At 36.5% G+C, this 19944-nt stretch overlaps 2 protein-coding genes across 3 annotated transcripts in view; both read left to right on the forward strand.

Moving 5' to 3' along the window:
• LOC111043500 (G protein-activated inward rectifier potassium channel 3) overlaps positions 1-18454 on the forward strand; it is a 127262-nt gene extending 108808 nt beyond the window's left edge. The window contains exons 4-8 of the mRNA XM_039435050.1: positions 6521-6705; positions 8424-8616; positions 13848-14069; positions 16376-16568; positions 18046-18454. Coding sequence (XP_039290984.1) covers positions 6521-6705; positions 8424-8616; positions 13848-14069; positions 16376-16557 — 782 coding nt within the window. The 3' untranslated portion in view covers positions 16558-16568; positions 18046-18454. The remainder of the gene's footprint in view (positions 1-6520; positions 6706-8423; positions 8617-13847; positions 14070-16375; positions 16569-18045) is intronic.
• Positions 18455-18643: 189 nt separating this feature from the next.
• The window catches only part of LOC111043515 (ATP-sensitive inward rectifier potassium channel 11), a 57438-nt gene continuing 56137 nt past the window's right edge, over positions 18644-19944 (forward strand). Inside the window, exon 1 of one of the 2 annotated variants that reach the window (XM_039433725.1) lies at positions 18644-19270. In XM_039433725.1, the coding sequence (XP_039289659.1) occupies positions 18924-19270 (347 nt within the window). In that variant the 5' untranslated portion in view covers positions 18644-18923. The remainder of the gene's footprint in view (positions 19271-19944) is intronic. The other variant, XM_039433724.1, reaches the window with a different exon arrangement.

The raw sequence follows: 19944 nt of genomic DNA on the forward strand, positions 1-19944 counted from the left end.
GGCCACTTCACTAAGAATAAATACTTTTCGCCACACTGCACAGAAAGCAGCTGTTTTCCAGTCCCTACGTAGATCTGAAAGACATTGTTTGCAGACGACTCTCGTCTGACGTCAGAACAGGTTTCTTCCGGCCTAGGCCGGAAAGAGTACCCTTTCCAGCCGCTAACATGGAACTAAGAAAGGTGATCAAAAAACAGCTGATCAAAAAACTTTTCATTATTTGTGTTCATTATTCAATAATTAAAACATTTATAATAATATCATCTTATTGTCATTTGAAAGAATAAAAAAGTATAAACTCAACATCCCACATAATTGAACATAATCTTTTAGGTTATTTAGACAAATCAGAATAAAAAATAAAAATACTTGGACAATTTCCTGATATTCAGATTACCTCAGATTTGCTAGAGCTATCACCTTCCACTTCTGCTTTCGGAAGTGTTTAGTAAACAACTATTCTCATATATATACATTTTGTTTATTTTTGTGTGTGGGGAAAAATTGCGTTCGCACCACTGGCAAAAATGTTTTTCCGGCTCTCAATCTTTTCTAGTCCTCGGCCTACGGCCTCGGACTTGAAAACCGATTTCGAGCAGGAAAAATCTCATTTTCTGCTCTAGGTGCGAAATATACTAAAAGCCAGTTAAGCCCTGCACACACACATCGATTTTTACTTTCCTTGCCCTACTATCATAGGTAAGGAAAGTACTGCTTTCCAAAAAAAAATTAAGGTACCCTAATTTCAAGTTTTCTATACGTTTCAAGGTCCCCTGATTCCAAAAACATGATTTTTGGGTGTTGGTCTGTGTGTGTGTGTGTGTGTGTGTGTGTGTGTGTGTGTGTGTGGTGTGTGTGGTGTGTGTGTGTGTGTGTGTGGTGTGTGTGTGTGTGTGTATGTGTGTATGTCTGTGAACACGATAACTCCATTCCTAATTACCGATTGACTTGAAATTTTAAACTTAAGGTCCTTATACCATGAGGACCCGACAATAAGAAATTCAATAAAATTCAATTCAAGATAGCGGAAAAAATGGCGAATAATTACTAAAAAACCATGTTTTTCACGATTTTCTCAAAAACGGCTCTAACGATTTCCTTCAAATTTATACCATGGATAGCTATTTATGAGCCCTATCAACTGACATGAGTCCCATTTCTGGGAAAATTGCAGGAGCTGCGTAATATTCTCGAGAAAAATGGCGGATAATTACTAAAAAACCATGTTTTTCACGGTTTTCACGAAAACGGCTCTAACGATTTTCTTCAAATTTATACCGTGGATAGCTATTTATAAGCCCTATCAACTGATATGAGTCTCATTTCCAGGAAAATTGCAGGAGCTGCGTAATATTCTCGAGAAAAATGGCGGATAATTACTGAAAAACCATGTTTTTCACGATTTTCTCAAAAATTACTCGACTGGTTTATTTCAAATTCATACTCTGTATAGTTATTTATCAGCTCCATCAACTGGCATGAGTCTCTTTTCTGGGAAACTAATGGGGGGTCCACCCCATCCTTGAGAAATGGACTTTGTAACCTCCTTCTCGTGCATGACGTAGGTAGGTAGAGCAGTTCATAAAATAACACATAGTCGAGATATTTTATCTGTAGAACAGCTGTTTTGACGACTTTAAAAAAATGACGACTGAAAAAAATAATCGAATTTCACAATTTGCACAAAGGAAAAAGTACTCTGAAAACAATTATATAATACACATATACAAAAGTCTGATCGTAGTTTCAAATATGAGCAAGGAAAGTTGTGTGAGTGTACCACACCAGATTTTTGTTCATGCAATATTTTGTTGTCTTTATGAATTCGATCAGATTGAACGAAACTTGTAAAACATCATCTGTTTAATAGAATTTATAAGGACGGCAAAATATCGTACAAACAATAATCGATGTGTGTGTAGCTAGCCTTACACAAACAACGATTTTTGGACGTACGTTTTTTGCCGTCCTTATGAACTCTATTAGATTAAACAGATGATTTCAAACAGATCATGTTTGTCAAGTTCCGTTTAATCTGATAGATTCATAAGGACGGCAAAAAACGTACGTCCAAAAATCGTTGTGTGTGTAAAGCTAGCCTTACACACACATCGATTATTGTTCGTACGATATTTTGCCGTCCTTATAAATTCTATTAGATTAAACAGGTGATGTTAGTCAAGTTTAGTTTAATACAACGCCCAAAAATCGATATGCGTGTAACTGGCTTGATATAGTTCTCATGGGAGTGTTTCAATTTCAGTTCTTGTAATAATCCGTTATTTCTATTTGCTTCATAGTCTTAATAAACGCAGCCCCATGACATAGAAATAACCTGCACGTTACTGGTGACAATACCTTCCGACTTGGGTGTGGAGTAGTTTGTGTGTTCTTGCATGTAAAGGTGCGTACAGACTTTCGCTCTGCTCCGCAACCGAACGTCACTCGAGCGATTGATGATCGACCGGCGAGCAACAGTGGTTCGACCGGGGAACGCGAGAAGATCTAACATCTTCCGTAACTTTCATGATGGGTGTGTGGGCGGAGCGACTGTGGTTCGATGGTGGTACGACGGCGGTACGAGGGAGGGGCGTGCTCGGTGCGGGTTGGAAGCGCGAATATGTGTACGCAGCTTTACAGAACACTGTTCGCCTGTCACTAGAAAATTTTTCGTGGAACGTTTCGTTGATTTGTCCGTTTCACGTTTTTTGTCCGTTTGTCAGTTTACGATCGCTAGTTCATCCTTAATAATAATAAATTATTGTACAAAACATTCACAAGTATTTAATATATTTTCCTCCTATCATTACTCTTGAATTGATTAATAAAATATCCAGAAGAATGTTTATGAGTATGAGCAGAGAATCTATGAATATTTATGAGACTAATTTCCTCAGGTTAAGGTGCCAAGAACATGTATACCATGTATATCTATATAAATAAAAATCGAGCGCCAAATTTTGACATTCAATAACTTTTTTATGTGTGCACCGAATTTCATGATTTTTTCTTAGTTTTGTATGTTATGTTCAGGAGCAGGTTTATGGCCTATCAAATTCATGATCCGACTTTAGCACTCTTTCCCACGGTCCTTCAAAGTTTACATGTAATCCTTATGGGAGAAGATAATTATGTGAGCTGGCCACACACAGAAATAAAAATCAGCTGTTATAATCATTGCGTCATCCAACAGCCGTCGGTAGATCCGTTTTTCTTTTCTTTCTACTGATTCACAAAATTTCAATTCTAATTATAATGCCGCAGTACGAACGACGTCCAAACTTGGGTCGTAGAACTCGAAATGATGTAAATTAAGAATATGCACGGGAAAATCAGCAGCAAGGAGATTATACCATTATATTTCCCAGGAAGCTGCATTCAACTATATCTAAATATACAAACTGCTGCACAACAAACTTAGCACATAGGAAGTCCATATTAAGATATACATGTAAATACTGATTGTTGGATAATTTTCATGAAAATATAGTGCATCAGATTAAGCTGAGGCTAAGCACATCTGAGGAGGCGCGGCTTTGGGATACAAAGTGTTGATCTATGGAGATTGCCTTATCTCACCGGTTTACGCCATGCCCGATTCAGTGTGTGTGAGTTCTTCCATTCAAACCAATGCATTAACTATTTGGCGGTGAGAAGTTCGCCGGACCAGCTAGTCATTTTTATAAAAATATTAGTATAGTATTTTAGTAATATATTAGTAAAATATAGTATTTTATACTATGAATATCATAATTTTTACTTCCTTGCCCTATTACCATAGGTAAGGAAAGTATTGCTTTCCAAAACAAATTAAGGTACCCCAATTTCTAAATTTCTATACGTTTCAAGGTCCCCTGAGTCCAAAAAAGTGGTTTTTGGGTATGGTCTGTATGTGTGTGTGTGTGTGTGTGTGTTTGTGTGTGTGTGTGGTGTGTGTGTGTGTGTGTGTGTGTGTGTGTATGAGTGTATGTGCGTCTGTGTAGACGATATCTCATCTCCCAATTAACGGAATAACTTGAAATTTGGAACTTAGGTCCTTACACTATAAGGATCCGACACGAACATTTTCGATCAAATGCAATTCAATATGGCGGCTAAAATGGCGAAAATGTTGTCAAAAACAGGGTTTTTCGCGATTTTCTCGAAATCGGCTCCAACGATTTTGATCAAATTCATACCTAAAATATTCATCAATAAGCTCTATCAATTGCCACAAGTCCCATATCTGTAAAAATTTCAGGAGCTCCGCCCCATCTATGCAAAGTTTGACTTTAAACAGCTGGAGTCAGAAAATTGGCTTTCCGAAACGGGGCGCAGTCGCAGTCCACGTTTAAATTAAATTCGAAAAACTAGAAAATTGAACACAAAATAGAATAAAGATAAAATAGTGTAAAATTTCAGCTATTTTGAACTATTTAGGAATGTTTATTTTCATCTAGGAAAATCGTTTCCAATTATAGAAATGAGAAAATTTACATTAAAATTAATTTTTGGAGAGAAATAGTACAGGCTCAGCCTATTTTTTCCTCCAATGTCATAATTATATTATGATTGTAGTATTTTGCACAATAAAAAAATAAGAAATAAGAATAAGAAACATTATCATAAAAATAACTGCGACTACGCCCCGTTTCGGAAAGCCAATTTTCTGACTCCAGCTGTTTGAAGTCTAGAACTTGGCTAAATCCCGAGCTCGGAAACCTGCCCTAAAGCGGTTTTTTTTTAAGTTTTCATATGAAAGACGGATTATTCAGTTGACTATTTCAATAAAAATATTCAATATGAAGACAATATCTGTTTTTATCAAGGGCCAAGCCACACGTTTTTTCATACGTTTTCAGACGAGTCCGCAGGGCAGGAAGCTCTCCGATTGGCTGATTATAATATCAGCTGATTCCCGAACGCCAACACAATCAGCCAATCAGAGAGCTTCCTGCTCTGTCGACTCGTCTGAAAACGTCTGAGAGAACGCTTTGTGTGGCTTGGCCCTTGATGAATGCGCGAGTAAGGCCATACTAGAGTATGTACTCTAGTACATTGAGCAACTGAAGAAGGTTTTGAGATGTGCCACCAACTACAGAGACCTCAAAACGATGGCGGATGATTAGATTAGATTTATTTATTTATGTATGTTACAATATTTACTGGCTTATACACTAATTTACATTAAATGACGGTAATGCTAATTATTCAAAGAATTTTAAAAAGTATGAATAGTTAATCAATGAGAATAAAGATTGAATGCAATTAGAATAACGATAATATAATAATGTGATGTAACTTCATAAATCGGCGGTGTTTCAACTAATAATTGTCGATTCTCTAAGAAGGATATAAAATAACTTCCCCATTAACACACGACCGGATGATTGATTGATTGATGATTGAGTACTTCATTTATGTAGATTACAATATATACTGGCTTATACACTTATATACAATAGCTTACAATACAGCAAAATTATAGATGAATTACATAATATAGACAAAGAAAATAATTATTGAACTGTATATGATATGAAAAAGTAATTTGTAATATAATAACTATAGATAATTATATTGTTATGCATCTACATAAATTGGCGGAGCTTTGGACATATCAATGTCCATTCTTCGGAAAGAATATTAAAAATATCCTCCCCACTAACTCTCTACCAAAGAAAGATGACAGAGAGGCATGGACAGTTGCTGCCAACCAGCCCAACAAATGTTAACCAAAGAACAAGAAATGATGTGTATATGAAAATTAGAAATAAAATTACACTTTTCAATATATTTGAAGAGACTAATCTGTATATAATAGGTAAATCTTTGAAATATATTTCCTGTTATTCACAAGTTCGGCGTTGTAGCCCTAAACAAGGAAGTCCAATATTTTCTATTTAACAAGATGAACATCATTTAGCAAAGCTATGATAGCTTATTGTGTATTTGTTATAATTCATAGCCTATTGTGACGAAAGTAATGGTGTAAAGTCTCTGTTATCGGCTACTACGAAATATTCTTTTCCTACAGCTACGTTGAAAAGTGGCCATTGCTGCACTGATTACAGAACGCAAAGAATCACTTTTCCGCTCTAGTGCGGGAAAAATTTTTCTGCACTCCAGATTTGCAACATGGCAACGCAAAATACTTAGTAGGTTATATGGAGCAACAGTGCAGCAAAATCAAAATGAAGTTGGTAACAGTGACTGGGCTGCTATAATGAGCAGAGGTGCAACCAAGCACAACGCGCTAATTATTAATCATATATTATAGCCAAGGACAACGAGGACTTTAGGATTTTAGGATTAAGGTTTTTATCAATAATAAAATTACACAGAAAAACGTTTGATGCATTTCAGGCAATTTTACCCATAATTACCCACTTTTCATATTCAATGGTAACTGTAGGAAAAACTTAATGTGAAATACGTGCACAAAGTTCCTCTGCTGCACTCAAGAAACCATTCCGCCCTCGCCTACGGCTCGGGCGTAAACGTTTCTTTCGGTGCAGCAAACTGTCACTTTGCGCACTAGTTGCACAAATAACTAATTCCAATCTGTTCTTAAATCTATATTATTCTATTCTATTTCTATTTATTCTAATTGTATCTATTCTGTTGCAGCGTGACGGACAGTTATGTCTGATGTTTAGGGTAGGTGACATGCGCAAATCACACATCATTGAGGCTCATGTCAGGGCGCAGTTGATCAAGAAAAAGGTGAGTTAAAACCAGATTTAGAGAGTGTTTTTATAGAATATTCTTAATTTCTGCAAGAAATTAATAAAAAGCACAGTTTTTTTGAAACTAGCAGGTAACCCGTGCTCCGCAAGGATCCAATTAAAAACTTGACAAACTGAAAACTTGACCTACTAAAATCATGAAGAGTTTGAAAGAGGCCTATAACCATCCTCGGTTAATTGAACGAGCGTTAGCGAAGTTCTAACTTTTGACTTACTAGAGCCCAAAGTCGTTTTCTGTCTGTTTGTATATTCGACAAGAACTTGATCAATCAGCTTCAGATTTTAAACACGAATTCTTTTTACAGGTCAAGTTCGTTGGACAACAAAACTGACTCACTCCTTCGTCCTTTTTCAGGATATAAAAATGACATGAAAGTGCATAAGAAAAAAAACATGTTTTGATCTATCATTATCAGTCAGCTGGAATTATTTGCATGCTATTTCTGTAATTTTTCCATTCATTTAAAGAAGCTGATGCTATTGTCAGACAGACAGACTTTATATGCCGACACATGATTTCAGCTGAATATATATACAATATTAATTTATAAGTTCTATATCAACTCGCATCCGTTAACGTCTGTCTGTTTGTCTGTAACATACACGTAATTAATACTACTTGTGATAGCAGCTGCTATGACAATTTTTTGTGCAAAGTGTTAAAATGTGAGTGGAAGCTACTATTAGTGTTTACTAACACTTAACTATTCAATTAATAGGTACCGTACTCATTATTTCATTTTTGTATCATTTATTAGTACCTTCAAATGTTGAGATTATTATTATTATTATTATTATCATTTATTAGTACCTTCAAATGTTGATATCATTGAAATGGTTTGAGATATCGATGTGCGGGTATTGCCATTAATTTTCCTTTGATATCCTCTATCGAAATCATGTATCACATGACCATCTTCCCATTTGAAAAAATGAAGTTGGTTTTAAAATTAAGCTGGATTCGAAATACAGTTCGATCCTTATGACGGATCCAAGATGACGGGCAAAAGTTTTGAAGCGACAGAAAGTTTTTTTTCATTTCAATCGGAATAGGATTCCCATGGAACCTACCACTGTTATATCATACTTGTAAAAGATATATTTAGCTGTTTCCATAATAATTCTCACCAACTCTGTATAATTACAAGTTGCGAATCTCAGACATCAATACAACAGTTCATGAGCGAGTTCTTCAACCCAGGGGTCTCTAGTTAAGAATCTATATGCACAATTTCAAGTTGACCAGTCTAGTAGTTCAGACGTCAATTCGTGAATTTCATATCGCGTACGTGTATATAAGCCAGTTTTTTTTTCAAATCAAATCAATTTATTCTCACAATTTACAAATAATACATTTACGTATTCTCTGAGTGTTAATCTTTGGTGAAAACAGAAATTTTAAACTTAACCTCACTTTGGACTATTTATGTGCCAAAATCAAGGAATTGAAGAAGTTTTGGGCAATTGCCTGTTTCTCTTTCCAAATATCGTGTTTGTGACTGTTCTAATAAATAAATAAATAAATAATACAGTACAGTTACAGTACATTATACCCTTACGTTGTGAGAGACTCACATGTAGGCTTAAGCCTGTGTTTGTGAGGGCCTAGCGTAAACTAGATTATGGAAATGAGTTCTTTCCTTTATTACATTATAGATAATTATTTTTTATGAATATTTTCCCCAAATTTTACAGGTTACCAGAGAAGGCGAGGTATTGCCTTTCTATCAGCAAGAGCTGAAGGTCGGTGGAGATGGTGAGGAAGATAAAATCTTCTTCATTTGGCCGACCACCATTGTACATAAAATCACACCGTCTAGTCCGCTCTACAACCTCTCAGCTTCCGACATGCTGCGGGAGAGGTTCGAAATTGTCGTCATTCTAGAAGGTAATTTATCAATAAATCTATCAATAAATAACCCTCTATTGTCATGAAACACAAAGGCCTGGTTACCCAAAAGCCGGTCAAATTTTAACCGTGATTAATTGCACGAGAACCAATCAGAGAAGGTCTTTTTGATAAGACGGTTTCTCTGACTAGTTCTCGTGGAATTAATCACCATTAACCGTAATTTATTTAACGAGAACCAATCAGAGAAGTTCTTTTTGATAAGACGGCTTCTCTGATTGGTTCTCATGGGATTAATCACGATTTACATTAAACGGCTTTTGTACCACTGGTAATAAATCTATCAATCAATAACCCTTTATTACCATGAAACACAAAGGCCTGGTTGCCCAAAAGCCGGTCAAAATTTAACCGTGATTAATTTCACGAATTTAACGTCATTCTAGAAGGTAATTTATCAATAAATCTATCAATCAATAACCCTTTATTATCATCAAACACAAAGGCCCGGTTGCAGAAAAGGCGGTTGAATTTTAACCGTGATTAGTTTCACGAGAATCAATTAGAAAAGGTATTTTTGATAAGACGGCTTCTCTTATTAGTTCTCGTGGAGTTAATCACGATTAAAATTTAACCGGCTTTTGTGCAACCGGCACTGAATCTATCAATCAATAACCCTTTATTACCATGAAACACAAAGGCCTGGTTGCCCAAATGCCGGTCAAAATTTAACCGTGATCAATTTCACGAATTTCACGTCATTCTAGAAGGTAATTTATCAATAAATCTATCAATCAATAACCCTTTATTATCATCAAACACAAAGGCCCGGTTGCAGAAAAGGCGGTTGAATTTTAACCGTAATCAATTTCACGAGAACCAATCAGAGAAGGCCTTTTTGATAAGACGGCTACTCTGATTAGTTCTCGTGGAGTTAATCACGATTAAAATTTAACCGGCTTTTGTGCAACCGGCAGTAAATCCATCAATCAATAACCCTTTATTACCATGAAACACAAAGGCCCGGTTGCCCAAAAGCCGGTCAAATTTTAACCGTGATCAATTTCACCAATTACACGTCATTCTAGAAGGTAATTTATCAATAAATCTATCAATCAATAACCCTTATTATCATCAAACACAAAAGCCCGGTTGCAGAAAAGGCGGTTGAATTTTAACCGTGATTAGTTTCACGAGAATCAATTAGAAAAGGTATTTTTGATAAGACGGCTTCTCTTATTAGTTCTCGTGGAGTTAATCACGATTAAATTTAACCGGCTTTTGTGCCACTGGTAATAAATCTATCAATCAATAACCCTTTATTACCATGAAACACAAAGGCCTGGTTGCCCAAAAGCCGATTAAATTTTAACCATGATCAATTTCACGTCATTCTAGAAGGTAAATTATCAATAAATCTATCAATCAATACCCTTTATTATCATCAAACAGAAAAGCCCGGTTGCAGAAAAGGCGGTTGAATTTTAACCGTGATTAATTGCACGAGAACCAATCAGAGAAGGTCTTTTTGATAAGACGGCTTCTCTGATTGGTTCTCGTTGAAAATGAATCACTATTAAAATTTAACCAGCTTTTGTGCAACCGGCACTAAATCTACCAATCAATAACCCTTTATTACCTTGAAATACAAAGTTGTGTAACAAACGTCAAATATATAAATAAGATCGGTCGAAGGAAACAATACAACGGAATTGGAAAATAATTTTATAGATAGTAAGTTTATGTTTATGTTTTTGAAGGGACGGAGTCAAGGATCCAAAGGTTCAAAGAGCCTCATATGTCAATCGAAGCTTATTTATCGTGTGTCCCAAGTATGTTAGTTGGGCGAACCAATAACTGTGTCCTTTACAAGGTTCAGGAGTTTTTCCCCTATACCAACATCCCAATCCTCACCTGGTTGCTTGCAGCCAAACAGAGCCCTCCTTCTTCAATTTCAAAAATTTTCAAAACACACAAAACAAGACAAAACAAAAGCTTCTAGCCCCAAGTCTTTCGCAATCCAGTATGATATGCTTGGCAGTCTCTTCAGACTGATTACAAAGCCTACACATCTGGCTTTCATTTCTGAGTTCAATCGTGTGGAGATGTTTCCTGAAGTGGCCATGTCCAGTTATCAGGGCAATCAACTGCTTGACCTGACCTCTACCCAGACTCACCAGCCAGCTGGTGAAACAAGAGCTTGTGTCTGCCAGCAGCCTTTTGCCAAGTGCTTGACCAGGGTGACCTTGCCATTGCTGGTGATGTAAGTCTCTGGACCTTTTACTTATTGTATGGAAGGCAGTTTTATTTATGCCACAGCTTGGCTCTGAACCAAAGAATGACATACTGGAACCCCTGTTAGCAAGCTCATCTGCACGCTCGTTACCTCCTATGCCTACATGGCCAGGTACCCAACAAAGATGCACAGAGTTGCGTGTTGCAAGCCTGCTGAGTGTTTTGTGGCACTCCCACACTAATTTTGACTTGATTTCATTAGAGTCAAGAGCCTTGAGGGCTGCCTGACAATCTGACAAGATTACTATAATGCTTGTCGCAATAGCATCTGGCAATGCCTCTCATTCTGTGATACATTATTATACATCAGATTGTAGAGAATTTTCTTGTCTACAAAAATGGATCTCACTTAAATTCATCTACGATGAACCGTTCAGAAGTAATGGGCGAAAAACTGGACCTACTACAAATTTTTGTGACATGAGATTTTGCTACTGAAGCTCAGAACACTTTTTTCCCAATCAAGCTGAGAAAACGGACCACTGAAATTCCGTCAGAAATCTCAACTAGAATTCCAGAAACTAAACAGCCTTTAGTAACAAGGTCTCAGTTTTCTGAAAATTACAGCCTTGAATCTCGGTTAATCGAGAAAGTTTTTTAATAATTCATTTTATCCAACAAGGATAATAAAATTCAGTAACAAGGTCTCAGTTTTCTGAAAATTAGAGCCTTAAATCTCGGTTAATAGAGTAATTTTATTAAATAAGAGCTGAAGGTAATAATTCATTTTATCCAAAAAGGATGATAAAATTCAATTTCTTCAAGTATTTAACAACAATCTGTAGAAAAAACTGAAGAGCTGTATGAATCGTTCGAAGTCACTTCAAAGATTTATCAATCCGCTTTTAATTTTAAAACACGTAAATGACTGACTCCCTATCAAAATCGATAGAATATTAAATTTCCTAAAACCTTTACCTCATTTAATTTTTGAATTAAAGCTACAGTAAAGTCACAATTCCAATAAAACTGAAGGAAGAAAGCTACAGTTGTCACAATTCAATAAGATTGACGGACTGCTTTTAGCTCTCATCTTCACGTAGTTCTACGCTTCTCCCGCTAGATAGCGCGGGTGTTCCAAATCTGAACTTTAGCAGCCAATTTCTCGGCTGGCTCACTGTTTAGCTTCCTGAGTTGCTTTGGCTTTAGAATTGGGAGCGTAAAAATGGTACCTTCTTCAGTTTTTCGATTATAACTTTTAAACGGAGCCTTGTAGACAAATTTATTATATAACACGTTTTAAAGATAATAGAATTCTCTATCGATATGTGTCCTTATATTTATGTTTTAGTTGATAATAGAAGTGTTACGGAGCTATCGAAGTAGATGTGATAGTAGGAGTTTTTCATTCATTCCCTCACTTTATATTTATTATATTTTAGCTTTATTGTAATATTTTACCTCTCAGATTAAGGGAAAAAGCATATACTGGACGTGAAGGGTAGGAATAGAACTAGAAGGTCTTGGATTCCATACATGATCATAGATTAAATAAACAAATTCACAACCCTCTTCCTGCACTCAAACTCTCTCTCTTTCTCTTCATCTTTCTCTTTCTCACTCTCTCTCTCTTTTTTCTCCCACTTTCTCTTTCTTTCTCTTCCCTCCTTTATCTCTCTCTTTATTTATCTTTCTCTCTCGCCCTACCTCTCTGTTTCTCTCCCTTTCACTCTATCTCCCTCTTTTTTTCTATCTCTCTCTCTCACTCTCTCTCTCTCTCTCTCTCTCTATCTCTCTTTCTCTCTTTAGTCTTGAATCTGTGAACATGATCTAACAAGATACTTCTCTCGGTCAATATGATAGTTTGTATAATGTAGTAATATACTATATTATTTCTAGTATTAATAGAACCCTTCTTTCAATATATCACAGGACTCTTAAAAATTCCCAAATACAGATGTTTGCTGAGACTTACCTTCATAGGTATGAAACCAACAAATACAAATACAGTCATTCAATCAAAGAAAATATGAATGCTATTTGCCATACTAAGGTGCGTACAGATTTACGCGCCGCGAACATGAGCAATTCACTTTTAATCAGCTGATGCCAAGCTTTTTATATCTGTATCTTACCGTTTCTGTAAAAATACAGATATAGTCAGCTGATTGAAAGAGAATATTGCTCATGTTCGCGGCGCGTATAATATCTGCACGCACCTTAAAGGTGCGTACAGACTCTCGCTCTGCTCCGCAAACCGAACGTCACTCCAGCAGAGCGATTGATGATCGACCGGCGAGCAACAGTGGTTCGACCGGGGAACGCGAGAAGATCTAACATCTTCCGTAACGTTCATGATGGGTGCGTGGGCGGTCCGACTGTGGTTCGATGGTGGTACGAAGGCGGTACGAGGGCGGTACGAGGGAGGAGCGTGCTCGGTGCGGGTTGGAAGCACGAATATGTGTACGCACCTTAAGATGTCTCTATTTCTCTATAATCTATAAGGATCAATAATTCACACCCAAGTCAATTACAATCTCAATCAATTCACAGCTTATTATGATTTATTTTTGTTATCAGCTCTACATTTTCAATTAAATTAAACTTTATTATGATTTATTTCCACTCTGGCTCTTCATTCTCAATCAATTTCCGCCTTATTATTGAGCAAACACAGTAGAACGGTCCTTCATGATCTATTCCAACTCTTTCTCCTCAATCAATTAACACCTCTCCATCTCCATCAATTATGTAGATGCATAACAATATGATTATTATATAGTTATTATATTACAAATTGCTTTTTCATATCATATACAGTTCAATAGTTATTTTCTTAGTCTATATTATGTAAATTCATCTATAACTTTGCTGTATTGTAAACTATTGTATATAAGTGTATAAGCCAGTATATATTGTAATCTACATAAATAAAGTACTCAATCAATCAATCAATCAATCTATAAATAAAGGCAGCTAATCAATCAATCTATCTATCTATTTTCACTAAATAAGGTTTTCGCTCTCTATTGCAGGTGTGATAGAGTCAACAGGCATGACGACACAAGCGAGGTCTTCCTACCTGCCCAACGAAATCCTTTGGGGCCATCGGTTCGAACCGTTGGTGTCCTTCAAGAAAGAGACTGGAGAGCATGAGGTGGACTACAACCTGTTCAACAACACCTACGAGGTTGATACACCTCTGTGCAGTGCTCAGTCGCTAGATCGGGTCATAGGGCTGCATCAGCATAACTCAGGTGAGAACTGCCGGAACTAGTATCTCGAATTGTTCTAATAAATAAATAAATAAATAAATAAATATAAAATCACTTCGCTTATATGTTCTACTTGATTCAAAATTCAAGTTTTATTTTAAAGTTTTTAATGAAAGGGTACTAGAATTTTTTATAAATAAGTATCTTTATTGACATAAAGTTCTCACATGAATCATAGTTTTCAGCACGAAATTTTAAGCACGTAAGGCCCATTGACGGCTTAAATTATATATTCAGGCGGTGGGACCTTCCCGCAAGGGACTCCCCACCAACAAAAGCCATACGAATTTACTTTAGCACGAAGACTTATGATCAATGCTCTTTCCATTGAAGAACAATGAGAGCACAAGGTTGCCGTTTTCATGCTGATACTATCAAAAATGCTTTCGCTCTCTATTCCGCTCTTCCTCTCACACAATTATTCCACATGCTCTCTAGATTCTGTGAGATCTGACAACGCTGTACTTGATAAAACTACTGTTGCAAACAAAGGCTTGAACAGACTATAGTATCTCGAATTTTTCCAATAAACCAGAGTCTTATCTCAACTTAAATATAGACCAGTGGTTTTGACAATGTGGTATTTCCTCAGGTGAGGACTGCCGAAATGGAGAACAACGTCGCCGATTGTTATCACATGATTCACAGTTTTCAGCACGAAGATTTATGGTCAATATTCTTCCAATAGAAGAACACAAGAGAAGAGCACAAGGTTGTCATTTTCATGCTGATTCTATCAAAAATGCTTACGCTCTCTATTCCGCTCTTCCTCTCACACAATTATTCCACAGGCTCTCTAGATTCTGTGAGATCTGACAACGCTGTACTTGATAAAACTACTGTTGCAAACAAAGGCTTGAACAGACTATAGTATCTCGAATTTTTCCAATAAACCAGAGTCTTATCTCAACTTAAATATAGACCAGTGGTTTTGACAATGTGGTATTTCCTCAGGTGAGGACTGCCGAAATTGGAGAACAACGTTGCCGATTCTCTGCCTTGGTCCTGCAAACCAGGGTTTGCACACCCGGGTTTTCACAGACTATAGTATTTCGAATTGTTCCAGTGAACCAGTGTGTTTTATGTCAACTTTTATAGACTAGTGGTATTGACAATGTGGCATTTCCTCAGGTGAGGAGTGTCGAAACAACATTGAAGAACAGCGTTGCCGATTCTCTGCCTTGCAACTGCCTTCTATAGAGGATAGCTGATACCGGTATATCTGATGTGATATCAACTGTTCATCCTTGTTGGAATTTTCCATTTATATATCAATAGTCAAGGAAATATAGTTTTCAATGATTGTACTATTTAGGATTGAATATTTTGTTAATTATAGGTCTACATTGTTGAACAACGATCTGGCAACGTAGTAGAGCTGGAAAATGATAGCGCTATCTGCTTTGTTGAATGGTAGACAAGGATAGCAACACCAACGTCAATCAAATACTGCTATCATAACGTGGACCTCACAAAAAAAATGTTTTGGACTCAGGGGACCTTGAAACGTATAGAAAACTTGAAAATAGGTTACCTTAATTTTTTTGGAAAGCAATACTTTCCTTACCTATGGTAATAGGACAAGGAAAGTAAAAAAATTATTCTTGACAAATAAAATATATTTCAGATGTAATCGATCATTGTTAACAAGAAAGAACAATCAATATTAGATCATGAATACCTGAAAAACTTGAATCAAAGCTCTCTACAATAGAAGGCAGTTGAAACAGAAGATTGGCAACAACGCGTTCCTATCATTTCCACCATCTATTTATAACGATAACGTGATGACTGTTCTTATACCCTTTTATTATTATACTCTATTAGCTCCACTATAATCGTATAACCATAGAGAAACAATAGCGTAAGTAGATATCCCATGGTATAGGGCGTTTATGTCGCAACTTTTACTGTTATCTCAAGCCGATTACTGTTGATTATTGTCGATTTTTACTGTTTTGACGAGGTAAGAGTGTATGAACGGCACAATATGAGTGACTACCAGCGTCATAAAGCTCCACGGGAAAGAACTACGTGGACTATCAGCTTGAGATAACAGTAAAAGTTGCGACATAAACGCCCTATACCATGGGATATCTACTTACGCTATTGTTTCTCTATGGTATAACCAGGTTGGGAGGAGAAGTGTCGGCAGACCACGTAAAAGTTGGATGTATGTGATGGTGAGCTTGAAGTCGGAACAGGCAAATTTCCTAATCCTTGTAAGAAGACGATTATTATAATCTATTGGGAACGTTTGCTTCAGTTTTTTGTTCAATTTGTTGCAGACCTGCAAAAGTACGGCATCTCCACGACAACCAATACGAGCCTGGAATCGAACAGTCTGTCGGACAGTAACCGGGGAGACAGCAACCATAATCACAACAACGGCAACCAGGATTGTGTCGTAGAAATGCAGCATGTCATGCTTCACCCTCATCAGCTTCCTGGGCCTGAGTCACGGATCTGACACCAGCTCAGGTGAAAAAAACACCAAAATATCGTCAAAATTTGATCAAAATTAAGTAGTCTACTGTGGCAAAGAACATATAATAGCATCACACAACGCCGTAGCGTTAAAACGCTACGCTATGAATAGGACTGACCATTTACAAGAAAGGACACTTTGAGACTCACTTTGAAGGTAAAACTGAGTTTACATTTCATTGCAATATAATGAATATAACTTTGTTGTAGTTCAGGCACTGTGTTGCTTGTAAATATTTGGAAAAACATTACTTCTCTTGGAGTATTGAGGAATGCATTTCACTCCTGAAGAGGAGCTTCATCAGCCTCTGAATGAATATACACGATTACACACACCGCTGTAGCCATCTAACCGTGTTCACTCAGTCTATGATTTAACATAAGGAGATACGACAAATAGTCTTTCAAAAGACGTATTTCAAGCTACTCTACGGCGGTATGTAGTCGCCTTTATATTCCGTTTATTCTATTAGATTTAAAACACAATAATCAGTCTCTAAAGTGCTCTGTTCTTGTTGAGTAGTCTTATTCGATCATACCAACATGACAACAATCTTCAGGGACGTTCGAGAGATCTAACAGTTCCAGTAATGTTCATAGAATTTTCTACAGTACAAGTTATAACAACGCTGTCGAGTCTTCATGTTTAGCGTCTCCTAAGGCTCAACTCACACTTACGCGACTCAGGTCGAGAAGAGACTCGACTCTAGTCGAGAGCATGTGTTTCCAAATGGTGACACTCAGACCAGTGGACTCTAGTCTCCACGACTGGCACCATTTGAAAACACAAGCTCTCGACTAGAGTCGAGTCTCTTCTCGACCAGAGTCGCGTAAGTGTGAGTTGAGCCTAACAATCATCTAGCAAGCTTCTATAATATGAAGTCTGTAGAAATACCTCGGTACTGCTTGAAAGAATGCAAACTCTGGTTTTTAAAAAGAAGTAGAAGTGTAGAACCATGTAAAACTCTATTGACACTCATTTTTTGAGATATTGTAAACAAACTGTTTGCACATGATACATATATGTATATCACAAGATGATAGTGGAATCATTCTCAATCTTTTTATGGTCTATATTTGCTTTATTGACATAGCGTCGTACTGTAATTGAGATACAGTCAATGTGCTGAAAAGCATGATTTGAGTCAAATTTGTGTTTGAGTCGAGGGAAGTTGGAGTATCTAACTTTTAATCATTGATTTTGCACAATATTTTATTACACTTAAGTTGAGGTCGAGTAGGTACGGTGAAATATTCTTGAACAAATGAAGTTGTAGAGAATTAAATGATGAATTATTGATTTTACAAGTAAATATAAATATTTTAGCAAGTGTGATCCTCAAAACTCAATATAATCATAAGTTGGTACATTTTTAATGGAAATCGCCATGAGATTAGTCTGATTATAGGTAAATATATTTTTCGATTCAGATTCAGTTCAGCTAATACCTTATCTCTATTTTGTTTTCAGGTCAAGATGATCTCAATCAAGGGAGAAAGAAAACTTCGGTGATAATTAGTGTCAAATTCGATACATTATTAGGCCTAACTCTTCCTATATTTGCCAAAAACTTGCCAAATATTCCGCCGCGTTTAATTCAACGATTTGTAAATGTACAGCGCGTTTTTACACGCACAATAATTATTACTTTGTGACTGATAATAAATATTACGTAGACCTAGACCGGTGTGAGAAGGAACTGTGTGTGAAGAAAACTAAGAAGAGCTTTATATATTTTGAATTTATTTCTATTTGTAAATGAACTACAACACTGTTCCGTCCGTATGTTTGAAATTTGTGTAGATACCGCGGATATCTCGACAACATTGATTCTCGTGTCTTTCTATTGCCGTAATATCATATCTTCGATTTTGTGCGTTATTTGAAAACATTTCAATTAATCGTCAGTTTACGGCGAACGTTTTATAACAAATTGAGCGATATTTTTGTAACGAGGTGTGAATTTTGAACAGGAGTGTTTAGAAAACAACACTTGTGTGAACAACAGGTTGAACGCATGCGCAGAAACCAGTTTTGTATGAAGTTGACGTTCCATGACGAGAAATGATGAAGAAAGAAAGAACGAACGACTCGTGGTTTTGTAGAGATGTAGAGGTTATAATGCCCAGTTTGTTTTTGACTTAGTTGAAGTTTAGTTGTCATGCCGTACCGTTGTTTTACAAATTTCAAATACTTTAGGACCGTCTACAGATCCCCGAGAATAGTGAGGCTGGATTTGTAGTGATATTATATTTTTACAGTGAACTGTAGGTTATGAAGCTAGTGTTGTTTGCAGTTGTAGGTGTTATGAAAACAGTTTTCAGGCAGTAAAGTTGAATATTTACACAATGTCATTACGACAGGAAGATAATTCAAGTATTACACGCAGTATTGAGAATGTTTTCGACAGACATTTTGCTTCTTCGACTAAATTATCCACTTCAGAACCTTCGAAACTTTCCAGATCTATGTTGGAAGACAATCTTTTCTCAGCGCCCACAGCTACTATGGAGGATGACTTCAAATATTTTGACGATGACAATAATTCGAATCATGGAGATGTTTATCACGATGAAGATACCTGTCCAGTTGTTGATGGAATGTCAGAGTTTACAGCCAGTCCTACCCTGATACATGTGACCACTTTGGGATCCCACATACCTGAACATCACAGGAAACATCATGACATGCTAAGGTTAGTAACTCGAATTTTATCCTAAACTCTGTAGTGTTATTTACTAGCTTATCTTGTGGGGAACACGTCTTGAAAGTGTGGTATGAAAACGTGTGTAAAATTAAACTCAGTTACTAATGATGGTTTGATGGAGTTGATAACTCAATGTAGAGAGACCTATAGTGAAGTCCACGTTTTAATGGCAGTGGAGAAAGATAGCAGAACATTGTTGCCGATCCTCTGTCTTACTTAATAGTAATCAACAATCGAAACTATGCCATACCTCATTCCTATTTATCTGTGAAATATCTGTGAAATACCTTAAATTTCACCAATCACTGATAAGTAATAGGTACCTAAGAACTCTGTTGAATTCAAGGCACAATGAATTCAATATTGAAACCGATTCCCCAGTATCTATCAATATCACTGCATATCGAACCGCTCCTCAGGGTACAGAAGCTGATCATGAGGGTCATCAACCAGATGCCTTCAAAAGACGGTAGCTGATACAGGTTTATTGATAAAATATTAACTGTTCATTCTCGTTTAAAATAATCAATTATTGAGCAAGAAATTATATTTTTCAATAACTTCACAATGAGTTTACATAACTAAGATGAAATATTTTGTTTATCAATTATTGTTAAAAGACGATCTGGCAATGGCAGTGAAGAAAGATAGCAGAACATTGT

Source organism: Nilaparvata lugens, chromosome 8, assembly GCF_014356525.2.
Source record: "Nilaparvata lugens isolate BPH chromosome 8, ASM1435652v1, whole genome shotgun sequence".
Taxonomy (NCBI): Eukaryota; Metazoa; Arthropoda; class Insecta; order Hemiptera; family Delphacidae; genus Nilaparvata; species Nilaparvata lugens.